This window comes from Lodderomyces elongisporus, chromosome 3, assembly GCF_030384665.1.
Source record: "Lodderomyces elongisporus chromosome 3, complete sequence".
Taxonomy (NCBI): domain Eukaryota; kingdom Fungi; phylum Ascomycota; class Pichiomycetes; order Serinales; family Debaryomycetaceae; genus Lodderomyces; species Lodderomyces elongisporus.
In genome coordinates, this window is record NC_083675.1 from 1626546 (window position 1) to 1644542 (window position 17997).

The following is a 17997-nucleotide window of genomic DNA, read 5'->3' on the forward strand; positions in this document are numbered from 1 at the left end:
TTGCTATTTTTTCAACATAGTCACTTCTCTGGCTATCATTCCTTCTCCGTCATCACTATCGTCAAACCCATCAACTAGAAATTTCTCTAAATCTCTGGGCAAACCGGTATCGATCCTTGCTCCAAGATCAATCTCTTCTATTGCAGCTCTTTCCCGACTGGGTTCCATCTCAAATATAAAGGATTTATCGTCTTCTCCCAGTCCTGTAGAAGGGTAGTTGATGTTGCTCATATTGTTGTTAATGTTGTTGCTATTGTTATTATTGTTTGTTGTATTGTTCTTGTTGCCCGACAAATCCAAAGTTGTGGTGAATTTTCGTAACCTATCCTCGTCGTTAGCAGCCAGTGGTGACTCATCCTCTGATTTTCGTCTAGTAATAAAGCTCATACTTGGCGAAGATTCAATCTTTTTAGTAGTGTTTGCAGTTTGTGCCCATAATGAACTCAATGGCAAGAATGCCACCACCAAGAACAACGCCATGTTGATGATGAATGGTCCAGACATTGCCTGGTAAAAGTAGTGGATCACAAGCAAAATCGAGGGTATGAACAATGTTTGGGTAAACATGATGAATAAGATATGGAACCCATCAAACTGTTTTAAACCTAAATACCTTCTTTGTCTAATGGCCATTCCCAACTTAAATAACAACAAAATGGTCATAAAATTGATACTTGCGGCAAACAAGAGTGTTGGTAAGTCCATCCAAACACCTGAAGTTAATGTACCGGTTCCCGAGATTGTAGCATTGAAATTATTGTGGGATAAAATCGTGGTGTAGATCTGGAACGCCACTGAGGCAACAGACAAGAGACCCGATAATGCAGTGACAGCATGGCCCCAATTTTTCCAAGTGGTCCCTTGAAACATGACATACACTTGAAAGGTTAACGAAGTTTCAATCAAGGCAAACATAATAGTCTTGAACACATTTGCCGCGTCAGAGCTAGCAAAGCTGGTACCATTGTATACTCCAGTAAATGTATAACTGATACTGGCCAAATCACTTAGATAATAGTCTAAGAAGCAACCGCTCCTTAAGATTGTGGCAGCCAAGATGCATACATTGAGCATAAATAATAGTGATTTCCAATACTTTTCACGGCTCTTGTATAACATTCCAAGTAGCAATATCAACAAAAGCGAGCATGCTCCAATAGTGACTCCAAGAATGATGACTCCAATGAGCTGGTCTTTATGAAACGAATCAAATTCGCTGAATGGCACTTGTACCGGTTCTGGCAAACCAGGAATGTTAAAAGAGACTATAATATCTCCAGAAACAAGGTTTGCATTGATTGCTTCGTCCATTTTCTAAAGATTTTTTTTGGAAATATCGGCTTTTCAAATTCAGGCAGGGAAGAAAAATGGAAATGGAAATGGAAATGGAAATGGAAAAGAAAAAGAAAATGAAAATGAAAAAGAAAAAGAAAACTTGTGTCTGTCTCTCAACCTTTGTTTTCAAGTTTGGTTTAATAGAATCCTAACATTTAATCACAAATGATTAACAGCTTCATATATAATGCTTTTTCGAAATCAATGTCACTGTTCCATATGAGAAAGAAAGCAAGGAGGAAAAGCAACTGTATGGGAGTGAGGAGTGAGGATGGGGGAGTTTAAAGGGCAGGAGGAAATGGAAAGGTATAATATACCATATACTGTAAAAGTTGTGGTCATCACAATTTAGCCTCCAACAATTTCTTCTTTATTCTATTTGATTGATGAAAAAATATTAGTAGTGGTCACAACGCCTCGTAGATAAACCTTGGACTGATATGAAAAGAAAATTATATAACATTCATCGTATTTGTATGGCTGTTGTTACAGCCGTTGTGGTAGTTGTTGCAGTTGTTGCCTTGTTATATCTTATTTTTATTTTTTTGTACTTTATTTTTTTTTGTATTTAGTTCACCTTTTGAGTCTTAATTGATACATGTAGATATTATCTGAATTATAATATTTCTATGTGCAACTTGGCATTGAACATACCAAGGCAAAGCATTCTCTAAAACATCTGACAAAAAACAAACAAAAAACAAGCCAAGCCAAGCCAGACAAAATAAAATAAAATAAAAATAATACAAATTAGATGAACTAATGGTTTGTGATGGTGATAGTATTTGTGTTGTACTTTTGTCTTTACAAAGTTGTCAAATATTATTTTTGAGTGTTTGCTTGCACATCCAGATTTTCGTATATGTGTTAATTATTACGGCAGGAAGAAAGTGATTTACAAATCGTGTTGCAAGTTTGCATTCTAGCAATACCTTTGAACAAAAAGCAGCTTTGAAACTACCTCTCAACAACTGAAATTTTTTTTTTTTTTGGTTTTCCAAAGGCAAAGGCAAAAGCAAACTACTAAAGTCACTAACGAAAGTAGAAACCATTTGCATTTTTTTTTGTTTTTTTGATATTTTTGCAAACATTGTTCCGGTAGCCATTATTGTCATGACTTGCTTCTTTTCATCACAAATGCACACACACACACATACACACGGACCGAAGATGTGTTTCTAAAATTACCCCATCATTGTTGTTTGGTCTATCTTTTTCTCAAAACACGCGGACCGAAGATAGTTTTATAGAAATTACCTCACTGCTTTGTATAGATTGTTACCAGCTCATCTGTTGCATGAGTTTATATTTAGGTATTCTCTTGTCTTTTGTCTTTTGGTTTTTTCTCAACCTTTAATTTTCTTTGCCTTTGCAATACCATCGGGTTCATTTGCTATGATGTTATGGGTACCAACCCCAAGACAAAAAAAAAAAGAAAAAAGATAAAAGAGAGCAGTGGGTATAATACCTTATCAATTGTATATTCTTTGCTTCATAACTTCATGCTGTATGTTTTGTGGATTGAAGTTGCTAAAAATAAGTTTTAGATTTCAACTTTTTATTTTTTATTTTGCCTCTTCTTGTGTTCTTCCTATTGTTGTTTATCAAATTGATTGGTGGGAGCAGATAACGGTTGATTGACATTTATTGTTTGCTCAAAGAGAAAAACAAAAAAAAGAAAAAGGGAAACAAACAAAGACAATAAGAAATGGGAAAATTGAGTTGTTTGGAATTTAGTTGATAGGGTTGCGCAAGAAGAGAATAGAAACAATGCGATAGTTATTGTCTTAGACTTGTATTTTGTCGCAAATAAGGGTTGTGGAAACAACAAGTGTCAAATCAAGTTTATATTCTTTTCTGGGTTTTGATACACCTTCGGACCGAACTAAAAAAATGTACAATTTTTAAAGAGTTATTTTATTTGCTCTAGAAAACTAGTACATAGTGAACACTTTTGAGTGAGCACTAGAGTTGACTTGTTCCATGAGAAAAGGGATAAAGATGGAGAAGGGGAAGGGCAAGAAGAGGTTTAGTTTTGTTTAAGTTCTGCTTTGTTGTAGTTCTCTTTTGTTCTGTTTTAGTTCTGTTATAGCTCAGTTTTTATTTTACAGGTTTATACAATTGTGAGTGGTTGTATTTGAAGATAAGAACAATTGCACTAATAGAAAAGTTAACTCTATTTTCATGGTCACGTGTTATTGTGACGACTAAAATATGGATAAAGCAGGAAGCGAGGTTAATATATTAAATTGCTAATGTGGTGAATATTCTTTTTGATAAAATAATGTCAAAAGGAAAATGTTGTTGACTATATGTCATATGTATTAGAAAACAATTATTGGCTTTATTTCTTCTTCTTCTTCTTCTTGCTTTTCCACCTTCAGCCATTTATCCAATTACCGAATGCCGGAACGCTTTGAAGAATGGTTTCCGTAATAGGAAAACGTTGAACGGTGTATTTGGGATGGTCTTTTTGTTTTTTTTCGCACAGCCTTCGCGGAGTCATGGAGAAAGTACGTCGATACACAAAACAAAAGCTCAGAAAGTAAGCAAGAAAAGAGCAGGGAAGAGCTAAAACAATAAACAAAAAAAACGACAGAAAAAAATGTGGAACAGCATCTATGCCTAAAAGCATAACCTGTTAAGATTTAGCAAAAAATGAAAAATGAAAAATGAATGAAAGAAAAAATACATCGGTATTGAAAGTTCCAGTGTTTATAAATGTTGTTACTCAGCTCCACAAACACCGATTTTCTTGGCTAGAGCTCTTGCATTTAAAATTAAATAAATAATAAATTAATAAACAAATAAAAAAAAAAGATAAGAGAACTTGCACAGACACAGGATTTTTTCTATATCACAATCTCTCAAGTGTTTTTTTTTTGTTCTTCCAAAAGTTTCAAGTTCCAACTTCAAGATTTCAATACTTAGTTATATGGCTTGACTCACATTACAAAAGTCTACAACATTGACATTGTTTAGCTTATTGATAGGTTATTGTATACTAAAGAACAAATTAAAAAACCAAAAAAAAGAAAGAAATTAACAGAAACAAAACAGCTTTGAGGGAAAGAGAGTGAGAAAGAGAAGGGCTACCATTGCACAACCTTTCACTACTAAAAGCTATGTAATGTATTATTTGATCTCCACCAGTCCTTACTCTTGTCCTTCTTTCCCCTCTTCTTCCCTTCACTGCCCTGGCTCATCCACCTTCTTCTTATTTATTCTTCAAAGCCTTGTTCAGCAATATTAAAGTGAACACGAAGAGCTAATTACTCTCAGCTCACCAAGGCTTCTTTTCCTGTTTCGGACTCAATCGATCTTTATAAAGCAAGAAATAAAAAAAAATAAAAATAAAAGAATAGGAAAAGAGTAAAAAGCTCACTTCTGCAAAGAGGGGAAATGCAAAGAGACTTGTAGATGTTAACAAAAAGGTTAGAAAACAATTAATAAAAAAATTCAACTCTGTTATATTTCTATTTGGTTAGCTTTATTGTTCAAACTCTTAATATTCTTCTTTTGAGCTTCGGATCGATGTTTACCCTATGTCCCCGTGAGCTTGCTTTATCTATTACACAATATATGTTTCTTAAATTACCCACTATATTTTTTTCTGTGTCTGTGTAATAAAAATTATAAAGAAAGTGTCTGATCTTTAACTATGTAATAGAAAAGAGTGAAGGAGAAGATACCACTGCAATCTCAAGTGAAAGTTCAGACACAAAAAAATAAAATAAAAAAGAAATAAAAAATTTGGAAAAAGTGACGAAAGAGAAGTTTTATTTTATTTTTATTTTTTATTTTTTATTTTTTTTTCATTTAAAAAAGAAATGCCTCATTTCTCATATATAATGATGAAGCTCTATTCAATTTCCCACGGGTATAAAGGTTTAGAGAGTGTTATGGCAGTAGTGGCTGTTCAACAAATCCTGAACACAAGAACATTTGTCTCTCCAGCCCCTGAGTTTTATCAAAATACAGATATATTAGGCACCAACGTCCTCAGCCATCTTAATGAACAAACTGTTCAGGGGAGGTGTATACAATATAACTGTTTGAGAGTGTGTGTATATATGTGAGTGTGGGGGAAGGGTGGAGGTGGAGGGGGTTTGGGAAAGCCCTTATCGAAAACATCGTTGTTTACATCTTTCTCCGTTTAAACACCGAAAAAGCCATGGCCAAGAAAAAAAAACAGATTAGAGAATAATAGTAGGAAAAAAAACCAGAGAGATAGAGGGAACGTCATCATAAGCCCAAAAAAAATAATAAAAAAATAGGCCAATAGCAGAAAAGTAAAATTAAAATTAAAAAGTAAAATTAAACAAAAAAGAGAAACAAAAACAATAGGGCAAAGCAATTTCAACACATAGCCATGTGAAATGCAAGAAGCATAATGTACACAGTATCTCCCTGTGGGTTGTTTTTTTTGTTTTAAATCTCTCTATTAGACTCTTACTATTAAGAGAACATTATCAGAAACTTGAAAGGAGAAAAAACAAAACTATTTGGTAGGTCAGCGAGTTTTCTCCAGCTAATACATTTTTTTTTTCCAAATAAAAAAAAAAACATTGTCGTTTAATTCAAGTTGCATTGTTGATAATTTATTTATATTTTTATATATATAAAAAAAAATACAGCTCAAATACCGCAAACTATAATTTATATATAAGCTATCGCAAAGTACTGCATATACACAAGTGCAGACACAAAAGCTATTTGTTAAAGCCAATTAAACCGACACAATTGCATGCATTTAAAAAAACAAACAGAAACAGACATTTTTCTTTTTCCTTTCCCTTTGAAACTTTTCTCTTTACTTTTCTCAGACATTAAATTAGATATAGCCTGCAAAAGATAGGAGATAAAAAAAGCTAATCCACATGGGTTGAGGGATTTCTTTAACAAGAGAGGAGACGAAACGGAAAGATTCTAAACTTAGCATACTAGGTAAATCCAAAGGTTAAAATAACAGAAAAAATAAAAAAAAAGAAACTGACTAACTTGACTAATCTTGATGGTTGTTTCCAAACAAATCTTTGAATCCAGCTTTTCTTCAACTTTGAAGACTCGCCAGGGTTTTGCCATGGCTTTGAAAACCACCAAAAAAAGTTCAATCACCGATGAACGTACAATTGTTATGTCAAACATTTGGTTCTTCATTTCGTTGTGTCAAGATAAAGGTTAAAAGAACAGCCTCTTTTTTTTTTTTTGTTCAATCAAAGCAAAAAAAAAAACAAAAAAAAAGTCTTGGCAGGTCCCAGAAACAAACAAACTAGCAAAATATCTCGTAGATGGCATTTGCAAAATTTTCTTGGCGATTGTGGCTTTTTTTCTTTGATGGTGATAGATAAGAAGGTACGTGTGTATGGATGCACATTAAATTTTATTTATAAAAAAATAATAAATAAAATAAAAACAAAATAAAAAAATAAAAAACTGTTTTTTTCCCCTCCTCCTCTTCCTCCTCTTCCTCCTCTTTTGCACCGACACAAATGCTACTTCTAGCTCTTCTACTTAACTCCTTCTTATTCTCTTTATCAAAAACTCTTTTATTTATTTTGACTTGCTTTGTTCAACATAAACAAGTCACTCTACATAACATTCAAAGGAGAGCATGCAATGTATACCAAAGTTTGTCAAAACTCAAAAAAAAAACTAATCAACTTACAAAATTAAATAAAATAAAAAACCAAGTAAGAGAGCTTACACCCGCGAAGCAGCGGCACAAGTTAAAACTCACAACACTTTTGGTATATTGCGTCAGTGATGTAGACTAACTTGTTCAACATTGCAGACACTCTGACTTTTTTCTGTCCTTTTTTTTTTTTTTTTAAACCATTCCACTTCTAACCTTGTCTTTGGCTACAAGCAATCTCTCATACATTGTTAAAGAGATTACAATCCCATATCTTCTCATAAACTTTTTATACAAAAAAATATATATAAACACCGACAAAGTACACCTTTATCACGGTGAATTTCCTCTTGATCATATTCATTTTTTCTGTCTCTCTTTTGTTTTTTGCTCTTTCATTCTATCATTCCTTAATTCATTCAATTTATTCTGTCTATTCATTTGAAAAAAAACTTTCAAATCCCCATTACCGCTCAAGAAAAAAAATATAAACAAAAAGGAACAAATCAAAATACCAAGAAAAAAAAAGACAGCAACAACCGCACACTTACTTCTCCTTACCAAAAGAGGCTTACTAAGATAATCAAAAGCCGAAACGTTCATACACACACAAATAACGGTAAAGCAGTTGGTTGATAGTATATAATAACAATTATATTGGAAAAAAAAGAAAAATTGAAAAAAAGAAAAATTGAAAAAAAGAAAAATTGAAACAGCCAAAGACCTAGTAGATGATTGCAACATCCAGAATACAACCAGAACAATTGCCACATTCACACATGTCAGTCTCAGATCAACACCATCAACAACAATCGCAGCATCAATTTGGACAAGCAGGTGTTGCCTCTGCTCCTTTCCAAATTACAAGCACTTATATTCCTAGTTATCAAACAGCACAAATTCCTGCTTCCACCACCTCCTCCTCTTCTTCTTCAGCACCATCTTACCCAACCATGCTTCCCTCATACACTGCGACTCAACAGAGTCCGGCAAATAACCCAGCTCATCAACAAACTTATGGTGCACAATACCTGCATTATCTTCAACAACAACAACAACAGCAGGAGCAACAACAACAACAACAACAATCTCTCGAACCACTTCCATCTATATTTGTGACACAAAACCAATCTCGAGTTACACACCAAGTTAACGAAACACTTTATCCTGCCTACTATGGTACTGGAATCAGTACTGGTACCAATTCTAGTACCAATGCCGTATCAACAGTTTCTAATGCTGCAGCTCCTTCAATCAATTCAGGTTCCGGTACCAATATCACTTATTCCGCAGTACCATCCTATTCGCCGTATATGCAATTGGGTGATAATGGCCAATACTCAACTACAGCACCATTACCTTCTTCTTCCTCTTCCACTTCTGCCTCCGCCTCATCACCATACTCCTACCAGCAAATTAATCCATATTCAACCTCCCTAGCACCAGGTTACAATGCTGTGCACACCCATTCACATCAACCACAAATGCACTCGTCACAACGGTATCCTGCTAGTCCCGCGTCCATGTCAGACAAAACATCAATCTCGTCAGTAGCTTCAACGGCATCGATGCCACCACTTCCACAACCACATCTTTATGCTTCAAATACAACAACAATGATGGCTCCACCAATGCCATCACAACAACAACAACAACAACAACAACAACACCATCAATCGTCGCTAACATCATCAACAAATCTACAATATGCACCATCAGCAAACACAAAGGGGGAGGAAATTGACTACTCCTCAATCGTATCTTACACTATTTCACCATCATTAAAGCGCAAGAGGAGACAAAAGAAGTCGAACTTGGTTACACCTTCTTCTTCTTTATCCCTATCATCATCATCAGCGTCGTCATCAATCCTCGACCCATTGAACCGGACAGAAACATACCCTTGTCCACAATGTGACAAGGTATTCCAGAAACCATACAACTTGAAATCACACATGAAAACTCACTCTACTGAAAAGCCATTCCAATGCTCCTACTGTCCCAAAACTTTTGCAAGAAGTCACGATAAAAAGAGACACGAAGTATTGCACAAAGGTACAAAAAATTTCAAGTGCGAAGGTTATTTGCAAGATGGAAAAACAAGATGGGGATGTGGGAAGAGGTTTGCCAGGAGCGATGCCTTGTCTCGTCACTTTAGGACCGAGACCGGATGGTTATGTATTAGACCACTAATGGATGAAGCCAAGAGGTTGGAAGAACAAGGTTTTCCAACAAATTTGAGCAAGAACCAAAGTATAAATTCTAATGGTGCCGGTGTTGCTGGTCTTCCCAGATTAGATGAGTATGCCAGTGGATTACTGCAAATGCACCAGCATCTGCAACTGTACACCAACCAACAACAACAACAACAACAACAACAAGGAACTAATAGTGGTGAACATAATGATGAAACTTATGACAACTCGCAATTAATTAGAAAAATGATATATAACAAGTAGATTAATAGATGGAAACTATTAAACGACAACGACGAAGAAATACAAAACAATACAAAATAAAATATACTAGTATTTACAATATATGATGAAAACATTGTTTGCATTTTTTTTTTTGCCCACAAAGATTCAAACTTCTATCAAATTTATGTTTCTCAAGTCTTTCTTATTACACTACAAAGTCTTCACGCCTTAGTATATCCCATGTTTAATTAAATTTACTATTTGACATTTCGCAACCGTTTCGATTTTTTCTTTTTCTTTTTCTTTTTTTTTTTTCAATTTTAATTTTTAATCCTTCTTTTTGTCTTCTCCTCTTTCCTTTAATATTTTTACTTGATTCCAGGTTTTCTCTTTTCTATTCACTCTCGCAGACCCATTCGCCTTCACCTCCTTTCTTCCTCCCCCCCCCGCCATCGCCAACCCCCACTTTTATGCTATGGTCACGTGAATGTAGAATATTCTGGAATAAATTTTGCCACTTACGCACGCCAACTCGCTCCCGCCCTAAAACCTATTCCCGATTTCTAGTTGATCACATCCAACAGAAGAATCCCACGATCTATAAATTTTTCAGTAACAAAGCAAAGCGTTAAAGCGCATTCTACATTTTCCACCACTTTTTTTCCATTTTCTTTTTTTTTTTTGTTTTTTTGCTTAAATATTTTTCTTTTCACTTTCCCACCACTCCACCCTTTGATTGTAAATTCATATATATATATATACATACATATACAAATACATTGAAGCATCAACAATGTTGAGAATTAATAATAAACAAGTGCAAAAAGCAACAAAGCAATTTGTTCGTAACGCTTCTTCACACAAGGAATTGAAATTCGGAGTCGAGGGAAGAGCTGCATTGTTAAAAGGTGTCAACACTTTGGCTGATGCTGTCTCCGTTACCTTGGGTCCAAAGGGTAGAAACGTCTTGATTGAACAACAATTTGGTTCACCTAAAATTACCAAGGATGGTGTAACTGTTGCCAGATCAATCACCTTGCAAGACAAATTTGAAGACTTGGGTGCTAAGTTATTGCAAGAAGTTGCTTCAAAGACCAATGAAAGTGCCGGTGATGGTACTACCTCAGCCACTGTATTGGGAAGATCCATCTTTACTGAGTCGGTCAAGAATGTTGCTGCAGGATGTAACCCAATGGATTTGAGAAGAGGTTCTCAAGCTGCTGTTGAGGCTGTTATTGAATTCTTGCAACAAAACAAGAAGGACATCACCACCTCAGAAGAAATTGCTCAAGTTGCCACTATCTCAGCCAATGGTGACAAGGCTATTGGTGAATTGTTGGCTTCTGCCATGGAGAAAGTTGGTAAGGAAGGTGTCATTACTGTTAAGGAAGGTAAAACTTTGGAAGACGAATTGGAAGTCACTGAAGGTATGAAATTTGACCGTGGTTACATCTCACCATACTTTATCACCAACACCAAGACTGCTAAAGTTGACTTTGAGAACCCATTGATTATGCTTTCTGAAAAGAAAATCTCAAACATCCAAGACATCTTGCCATCATTGGAACTTTCGAACCAAACCAGAAGACCATTATTGATTGTTGCTGAAGATATCGACGGTGAAGCATTGGCTGCATGTATTTTGAACAAATTGAGAGGTCAAGTGCAAGTCTGTGCTGTTAAGGCACCAGGTTTCGGTGACAACAGAAAGAATATCTTGGGTGATATCGCCATCCTCACTGGTGGTACCGTTTTTACCGAAGAGTTGGACATCAAGCCATCTGAGGCCACTTTGGAACACTTGGGAAGTGCAGGTGCCGTTACCGTCACCAAGGAGGACACTGTTGTTCTCAACGGTGAAGGTTCAAAAGAGAACCTTGAACAAAGATGCGAGCAAATCAGAACCGTTATTGACGATGCCGCAACCACCGAGTACGAAAAGGAGAAATTACAAGAAAGATTGGCCAAGCTTTCGGGCGGTGTTGCAGTGATCAAAGTTGGTGGTGCCTCAGAAGTCGAAGTTGGTGAAAAGAAAGATCGTTATGAGGATGCTCTCAACGCCACTAGAGCTGCTGTTCAAGAAGGTATCCTTCCAGGTGGTGGTACTGCATTGATCAAGGCCACCAAGATCCTCGATGAAGTTAAAGAAAAAGCTGAAAACTTTGACCAAAAATTGGGTGTTGACACCGTCAAAGCAGCAATCACCAAGCCAGCAAAGAGAATCATTGAAAATGCCGGTGAGGAAGGTGCTGTTATCGTTGGTAAGGTTTACGACCAACCAGAATTCAACATTGGTTACGACTCAGCTAAAGGCGAATTCACTGACATGTTAGCTGCAGGTATCATTGACCCATTCAAAGTTGTCAAGAATGGTTTGCAAGATGCTGCAGGTGTTGCCTCATTGTTGGCAACCACCGAGTGTGCTATTGTCGATGCTCCTCAACCACCTGCTGCTGGTCCTCCAGCCGGCATGGGTGCTGGTATGGGCGGAGGTATGCCAGGAATGTTTTAATTCTAAACGAACATAGAGACGACGAAAAAAAGAAAAAGATGCAACCTAAATACAGTATAACGTTAAGTAAAGGAAAGATATTAAAAAAAAAGACTTCTGTAAATACACATTTTCCATTTAAGTAACGTAAAAGTTGAAGAAAAAAGAAATACTGTAAGTAATTTTCTTATCGAAAAATTAATTGTAGAACTATGAACCAAAATAACAAATAGTTTGGAATTGCTTGGCTCGCAATACAATCAAAGTCAGGGGCACTACTTCATATTTGAGAAGCAGAAAAGTTTTGATATATAAAAACTTTACAAAGAAGGAATATAAAAGTAGTCAGATTCTTTAACCATTCAATTAACCCTTCTCCATTACCATTGTTGGTCTCTTGTTTTTTTTTTCACTAATTAATTAAAGAGACTAATATGTGTGGAACATTCTTTACCAATCTTCTAAAATAAACAAACTTTGCGCATCTCCTGTTTGCAGAAGCCTCAAGTCCTGCGGCTGTGATGTCCGATGATCTTCCCTCTGAAAAAAATAAATAAGATCAACTTTGAAACATCACAATCACACACAAAAAACTATACCATTTCTGTTTAATGAAATTTCAAGTTCACCCGTCAAATATATAACTATATATATATATATATATATAAGGAAAAAGAAGGCAAACTGAAGCATAACTAAGCATTCCAGTTCACATATTCTTTTGAAACTATATATCAGTTTATTTATTTCCATTTTCTTTTTTCTTTTTTGACTTCCTGGTTTCTTTCTTTCTTTGCCTTTACCTTTCTAGAAACGGCTATGATATTTAGTTAGCAATTACCATTTACAACTAAAGGGACGAAAAACAAATCAGATTTTATACAGAACTGTTGATCAACGACTTTTTTTTCCTCCTCTGCAAAAACGTCATGTTTGAAAATATAGCTATAAGCGTTCATCGGAAACGTCTGCGAGCGAATCGGAAATCATCCCAAGTTATCTCGAAACACAAGGAGCTTAAAGTATTGGAGAGGATATATAAAAGTGCCACGAAACTACAGCAGAGAAAACTAAGACAACCACGAATTAGGAAAGCTGTAGAGAAATTAATACATGAAGAAATAGCTATCAAAGGAAATGTACCAGTCGATGATTATGAAGAATGGCATGAACCACGATTGCTGCGACGACCTGCAGAAGAATATAAAAAAGAAACTAGAGGAAGAAAGAAAGTACTGGATACAACAAATTTGGACTACAAAGTGGTACAGTTCCTTCTGAAGCAACGATTAGGACGAGGATCTGTTGATTTTGAACCTGATTTTAGTGTCTATGGAGAAAAAGAACAAGATGATCGAATTGAATATGAAGATAAAAACGAAAGTGAAGGTGAAAACGATGAAAATAGTTATAATTCAAACGGCTTTGACGATAGAGATTCTAACAACCACAATAATGAACAATTAGAAAATGATGACGATGATGACGATATCGACGACGACCTTGATGAACATGATGAAGCTTATGAGGAATATGATATTGTTGCTTCTCATAAACTAGACCAGTTCACAAACGCAGTGGATGGTCGTGGTGGGGAAGCTCGTAAAAACTTTTTAATCGAGTCTCAAGGCTTGGAAATTATCCCCTCACCAAGTGAAATCAAATCGGAAGTCACTAAACATATTACCAACTTGAATACGCTTTTGCATTTAAATATTCTACGACGCAATTGGAAAATGGCATACAAGATATTCTGCATCCTTGTTAGATTTCCACAAGTTGATGTGCGACAAATTTGGCCATTAGGGGTGGAGGTTTTAATACAACTATCAAAGGTAGAGGAAAGCCAACATAAACAACACAAAGTTGGCACAACATTTGACAAGAAAGCCCGCAAATTCTTTGAGTACATGAATAATTTCTATTCTGTTGCCAAACAAGGCTCAGCTAGCTATAACAACACAGATAGACCAGACCTTGCTCCTGTTTATAGAGGAGGTACGATTAAAGTAACACCGTTATATCTAATCTGTTCATTGTGGCACTTATTTGTAAGAAGAGAGTATGAACATGTCCAGCGAGAAATCCAAGATTTGATCTTAGTGCCACCATATAGCTCGGAAGGTGTTTTGTATTACATTCTAGCACTTTGCAGGGTATGTCAATGTGAAGAAATCGTTACTCATTTTGCGATGCAATCAGATTTTGCAAAATTCATAGAATTAGAGGCAAGTTATCGGACTTATAGTGATTGCAAGCAGTTACTTGAGCTGAAAAACGAAATGATTATGAAAGATTTGGAGAATTGTCAAAAATACAACTTTCTCGTTCCTCGCAAGGAGATAAAAGAGCAATTGAGCGAAATCAGAGAAAAGTTGGAAATAATATATAACGAACAAAATGCAGAAAAAAGTGACTATAACCACGCATCTGGGTTGAGCGAAGACATAGAGGGGCAAGGAGAAAAAGAGGAAGAAATAGGAGGAGGAGAAGAAGAAGGAGAAGAAGCAGGAGCGGCGCAAGCGGATTGGAGCGTTGTGCTTGACGATGATGATGATGATGATGATGATGAGTCTCAAAATAAAAAAGTTCAAAATGAAGTTACCAATGATGATTATCTGCATAGTGATCTGGAATTTAATAACTGGGACGTTGTAAATGATAAATACGAGCGAGCAAGTATACGAAATGTTGATGGCATGAACAATGGTCATGAATTTCAAACATGGAAAGACCCAGCAGCAACAAATGGCAGACTTTCTCAAGCGCCATTGCTGACCTCAACTCAAATCCAAAACCATGTTGGAGGTGCACTTCAGCAAGATGACACTAGAGTCATCAATAATGATATTATTCCCACGCAAATTGACAAGGATGAGTTTGACAATCAAGATTCAGACGACGCTAACTATTTGACTAATTCATTAGTAAATAATAATTCCGCTCAATTTTCAACCACTGTCCCAATAGTCAACGGAGGAATGGAAGCCGATATTGCATCTGACAATGAGTGGAACGAAATAGAATCAGACTTGGATGAGTTTGATAATAATCGTGACAAGGGTAGTGATCAGAATTATGATGAGGATAGTGAACATCATCATGATGATCTTGATGATTACCAACAGTCGATGAAGCAGGTAGATAATTCGATAATGGAGGAAGATCTAGTTGGTGACGATGTTAATGACTTTGATTTTAATGACGAATGGGCCCAAATCGAAGATACTGAGGTTGCGCTGGATTAATTTATGGTAGATTGAATTTTTTTTAAAAGAAATCTGCGTAGAAGGTTTAATTAGTAGTGCCCAATTATAGACTTGCATAATTATAGAGATTAAACAATAGTTTTCCACTGAAACCATTTTGAAAAATGTAAAAATAAAATATAAAAGGATTTTCACCATCTTTCTGCCACACTCTAAAATTTTCTCCATTATCTAGATTTGATATTCCTTAACTTCCATTACAATTGCTTATTTACTAAAGTATATATACTCTAAAAGTTTTATTGTTCATTCATAAAAGTATCGTTACCTGGGCGCCTAACTTTCATGTTAGCCAGAACTTGAGGAGATATGCGCACCCTATAATCACCATCTGATCCCTCGACTCGCTCCAATGGTATGACTGTCCAATCGGGTGGTAAGAGTGCAGAGCGAGGAAGCCTCAAAGTTTGATAAATGCTCTCAGCTGAGGATGAAGCTGATGACAAAGAAGATGAAAGTTGTGTTGTCCGAGTAGGTTCTAATGAGACATTGTAAGTCGGTGATTCTGATGATGATGATGATGATGTCGATGATTGAGTTTGAGTTTGAGTTTGTCGTGCTGCAGAAGTCAAATTCTGCTCCATTGGATCCATTTGGTTCATATTTCCATCATCATTCCATTGATTGTTTATACGACCTTGACTATGTTCTTGATGCATGTCTCTCCCATCATTGTTTGTTGGTGGTGCTCCGTTGGTATGGAATGCATTCGTAGGAAATCCAGTCGGTAAAGGTGCCACTGGTCTAGCAACAGGTTGTGGTTGCGGTGGTTGTGGTTGTCCTTGAGGTTGTCCTTGTGGTTGCGCCTGATTTGCTTGTTGTTGAAAAGATGGGTGAGTAGAAGAGATTGGACCGCCAAATACCTTCCTCCTACACAAAGGACAGCAATCAGAACGTTCCATCCATTCTTTTAAACAACCCATATGTAAAATATGATTACATGGTAATTTCTTTGCTCTTCTCCTTGGTGATTGTGGTTTGTTACGCATACGCTGATACTCTTCTGCGGAATACATATCTTCACGACAGATGATACACAAGTTGTCCAACAGTTCCAAGTCGTCCTTCGTTGCGCTTGGTAGTTGCGTATCGAGCCTTTTTGAAGACTCGATGAATGCAAGAAGTTGTGATGTTTGAGTCCAAGCCCTCTTTAATGATGAAAATGTACCCAGAAGCATCGATAGTGGTAAAGAGTAACCCGAGTGGAAGGTGAACAAATAAATAAAACATAAATATGCCATTGCAGTGAGTAAAGCTGACGAGATTTCAATCGCTTTGCTATAATATGGCTTGCTCTCCCAAACTATGTCCACTTCATTCTCGTCGTCCTCGTCCTCGTCCTCGTCAACAACATCATTATCATTATCATCAATTTCAGTGGTTGTTTCCTCTGCATCCAACTCTTCCATTTCCCTTTCTTCGTCTTCTTCGTCTCTAATTCCTTCTCTTCCTGCTTCATGGTCAACTTGATTCGCTCTTGAAGATGACTGACTTTGCAAGTGATTGATTCTCGAATTTTTGCGAATTTTGAAGAACACAATTTCGTAAATGCCTAACAACATTTTGGCAAACTGTGTCAAAGTCTCTACACCTTGTACGGCAAATTGAAATCCAAACAATAGACAAGTGACGGAGTTGATGCCTTGGAAAACGTCATACACCAACAATTTTGCTAATCCAAAGTCCACAACAATGAAACAAATCTTGAGCCAAAAATTGATCAGACTTAAGTAGTGCTTGAATATATCCCAGACGCCAATCCGTGCCACTTGCTGATGTTCCTCGCCCACTGCGCCATCTTCCTCATCTTCATCTTCATCTTCATCTTCTTCTGCATTCACTTTATTGAATATTTGCAAATTTAACAAATCCAATCGATCAAGCATGATGATATGCATGACTTTAAATGTCATTGCCACACCAACAAGAAACACATTCAAAATGACATTACTATCACCCGTGGCCAAATTGAGAAATAGATTACTAACAAAAATGGGTAATTTTTCATATAAATGCTCAACTTCAATGATTCTTAATGTTCCGAAAAATAACAACTGCAATAGCTTATTTAGTGCCAAGAACACAAATATAACAAAATTCACAAAAATACCGAGTTTCAATCCCTCAGTGAACTCGATTATGAACATGGTGTAATTGTATGACTTGGCTAGCGAGTCATGAATCGACCAGCTTAGTAGTGCCACTGATACAGCACTATAGCCGATGATGTACTGTGTTGTTTTATTCATGTTTCAAGATGGCAAGTATTTGATGTTTTCTTCTTTCTTGGTTCAAGTGTCAATGCCAGTGACACGTCCTCAAAATTGTATTGCGACAATAATTATGGTAATAGTGGTGTTGGTGGTTGTGTTGTTAGGCAAACTAAATTACAATGACAGGGATGTACTATATTGGAGCAGCGGAATTACAAAGTGCAAGTCGCGAAAGGGATTGCTGGAGAGTAGGAGGGTACTGGAGAGAGGGACGGGGAAGAAAGCCGGTTCTATAAATGTGATATACGTCACTCGCAAAATAAATAAATAGAGAAAAATAAAAATAAAAATAAAAATAAAAATAGAAATTGTAAAACATGCGCTGCCTCCCAATAGTCAGTTCCGGAAAATAACTTACAAAAGATAATAGATGCAGTTTGTTAACCACCACTTACTAACCGCCAAACCACCAAACCACCAAACCACCAGTGTTAACATAGTAACTCATACTGTCTCAAACATATCCAGACAAAAATTATTTTATATAAACAAGAATAGAAAATAAAGTAAATGAAAAAGTATAAGACATAGATATAGAAATATTAAATATAAAAGAACTTTCTAGATACGACTG

The 17997-nt window shown here is 36.1% G+C and overlaps 5 protein-coding genes across 5 annotated transcripts; 3 read left to right on the forward strand and 2 right to left on the reverse strand. All coding sequences in view use genetic code 12, as the record gives it.

Annotated features, from left to right (window-relative positions):
- Positions 1 to 3: 3 nt before the first annotated feature.
- STE2 (pheromone alpha factor receptor) lies at positions 4 to 1311 on the reverse strand (the record flags this gene model as incomplete). The annotated part of the gene is made up of 1 exon (XM_001525448.2): positions 4 to 1311. One exon carries the CDS (start codon positions 1309 to 1311, stop codon positions 4 to 6), a length of 1308 nt encoding a protein of 435 aa, XP_001525498.2.
- Positions 1312 to 7749: 6438 nt separating this feature from the next.
- On the forward strand, positions 7750 to 9429 carry CRZ1_1 (DNA-binding transcription factor; the record flags this gene model as incomplete). The annotated part of the gene is made up of 1 exon (XM_001525449.2): positions 7750 to 9429. The coding sequence occupies one exon, from the start codon at positions 7750 to 7752 to the stop codon at positions 9427 to 9429; it is 1680 nt and encodes a 559-aa protein (XP_001525499.2).
- Positions 9430 to 10183: 754 nt separating this feature from the next.
- On the forward strand, positions 10184 to 11902 carry HSP60 (chaperonin; the record flags this gene model as incomplete). Its single annotated transcript, XM_001525451.2, has 1 exon — positions 10184 to 11902. The coding sequence occupies one exon, from the start codon at positions 10184 to 10186 to the stop codon at positions 11900 to 11902; it is 1719 nt and encodes a 572-aa protein (XP_001525501.2).
- A 908-nt stretch (positions 11903 to 12810) lies between these two features.
- On the forward strand, positions 12811 to 15129 carry RRN11 (rDNA transcription factor component; the record flags this gene model as incomplete). The annotated part of the gene is made up of 1 exon (XM_001525452.2): positions 12811 to 15129. The coding sequence occupies one exon, from the start codon at positions 12811 to 12813 to the stop codon at positions 15127 to 15129; it is 2319 nt and encodes a 772-aa protein (XP_001525502.2).
- Positions 15130 to 15389: 260 nt separating this feature from the next.
- HRD1 (E3 ubiquitin-protein ligase hrd1) lies at positions 15390 to 17399 on the reverse strand (the record flags this gene model as incomplete). Its single annotated transcript, XM_001525454.2, has 1 exon — positions 15390 to 17399. One exon carries the CDS (start codon positions 17397 to 17399, stop codon positions 15390 to 15392), a length of 2010 nt encoding a protein of 669 aa, XP_001525504.2.
- Between the last annotated feature and the right edge of the window lie 598 nt (positions 17400 to 17997).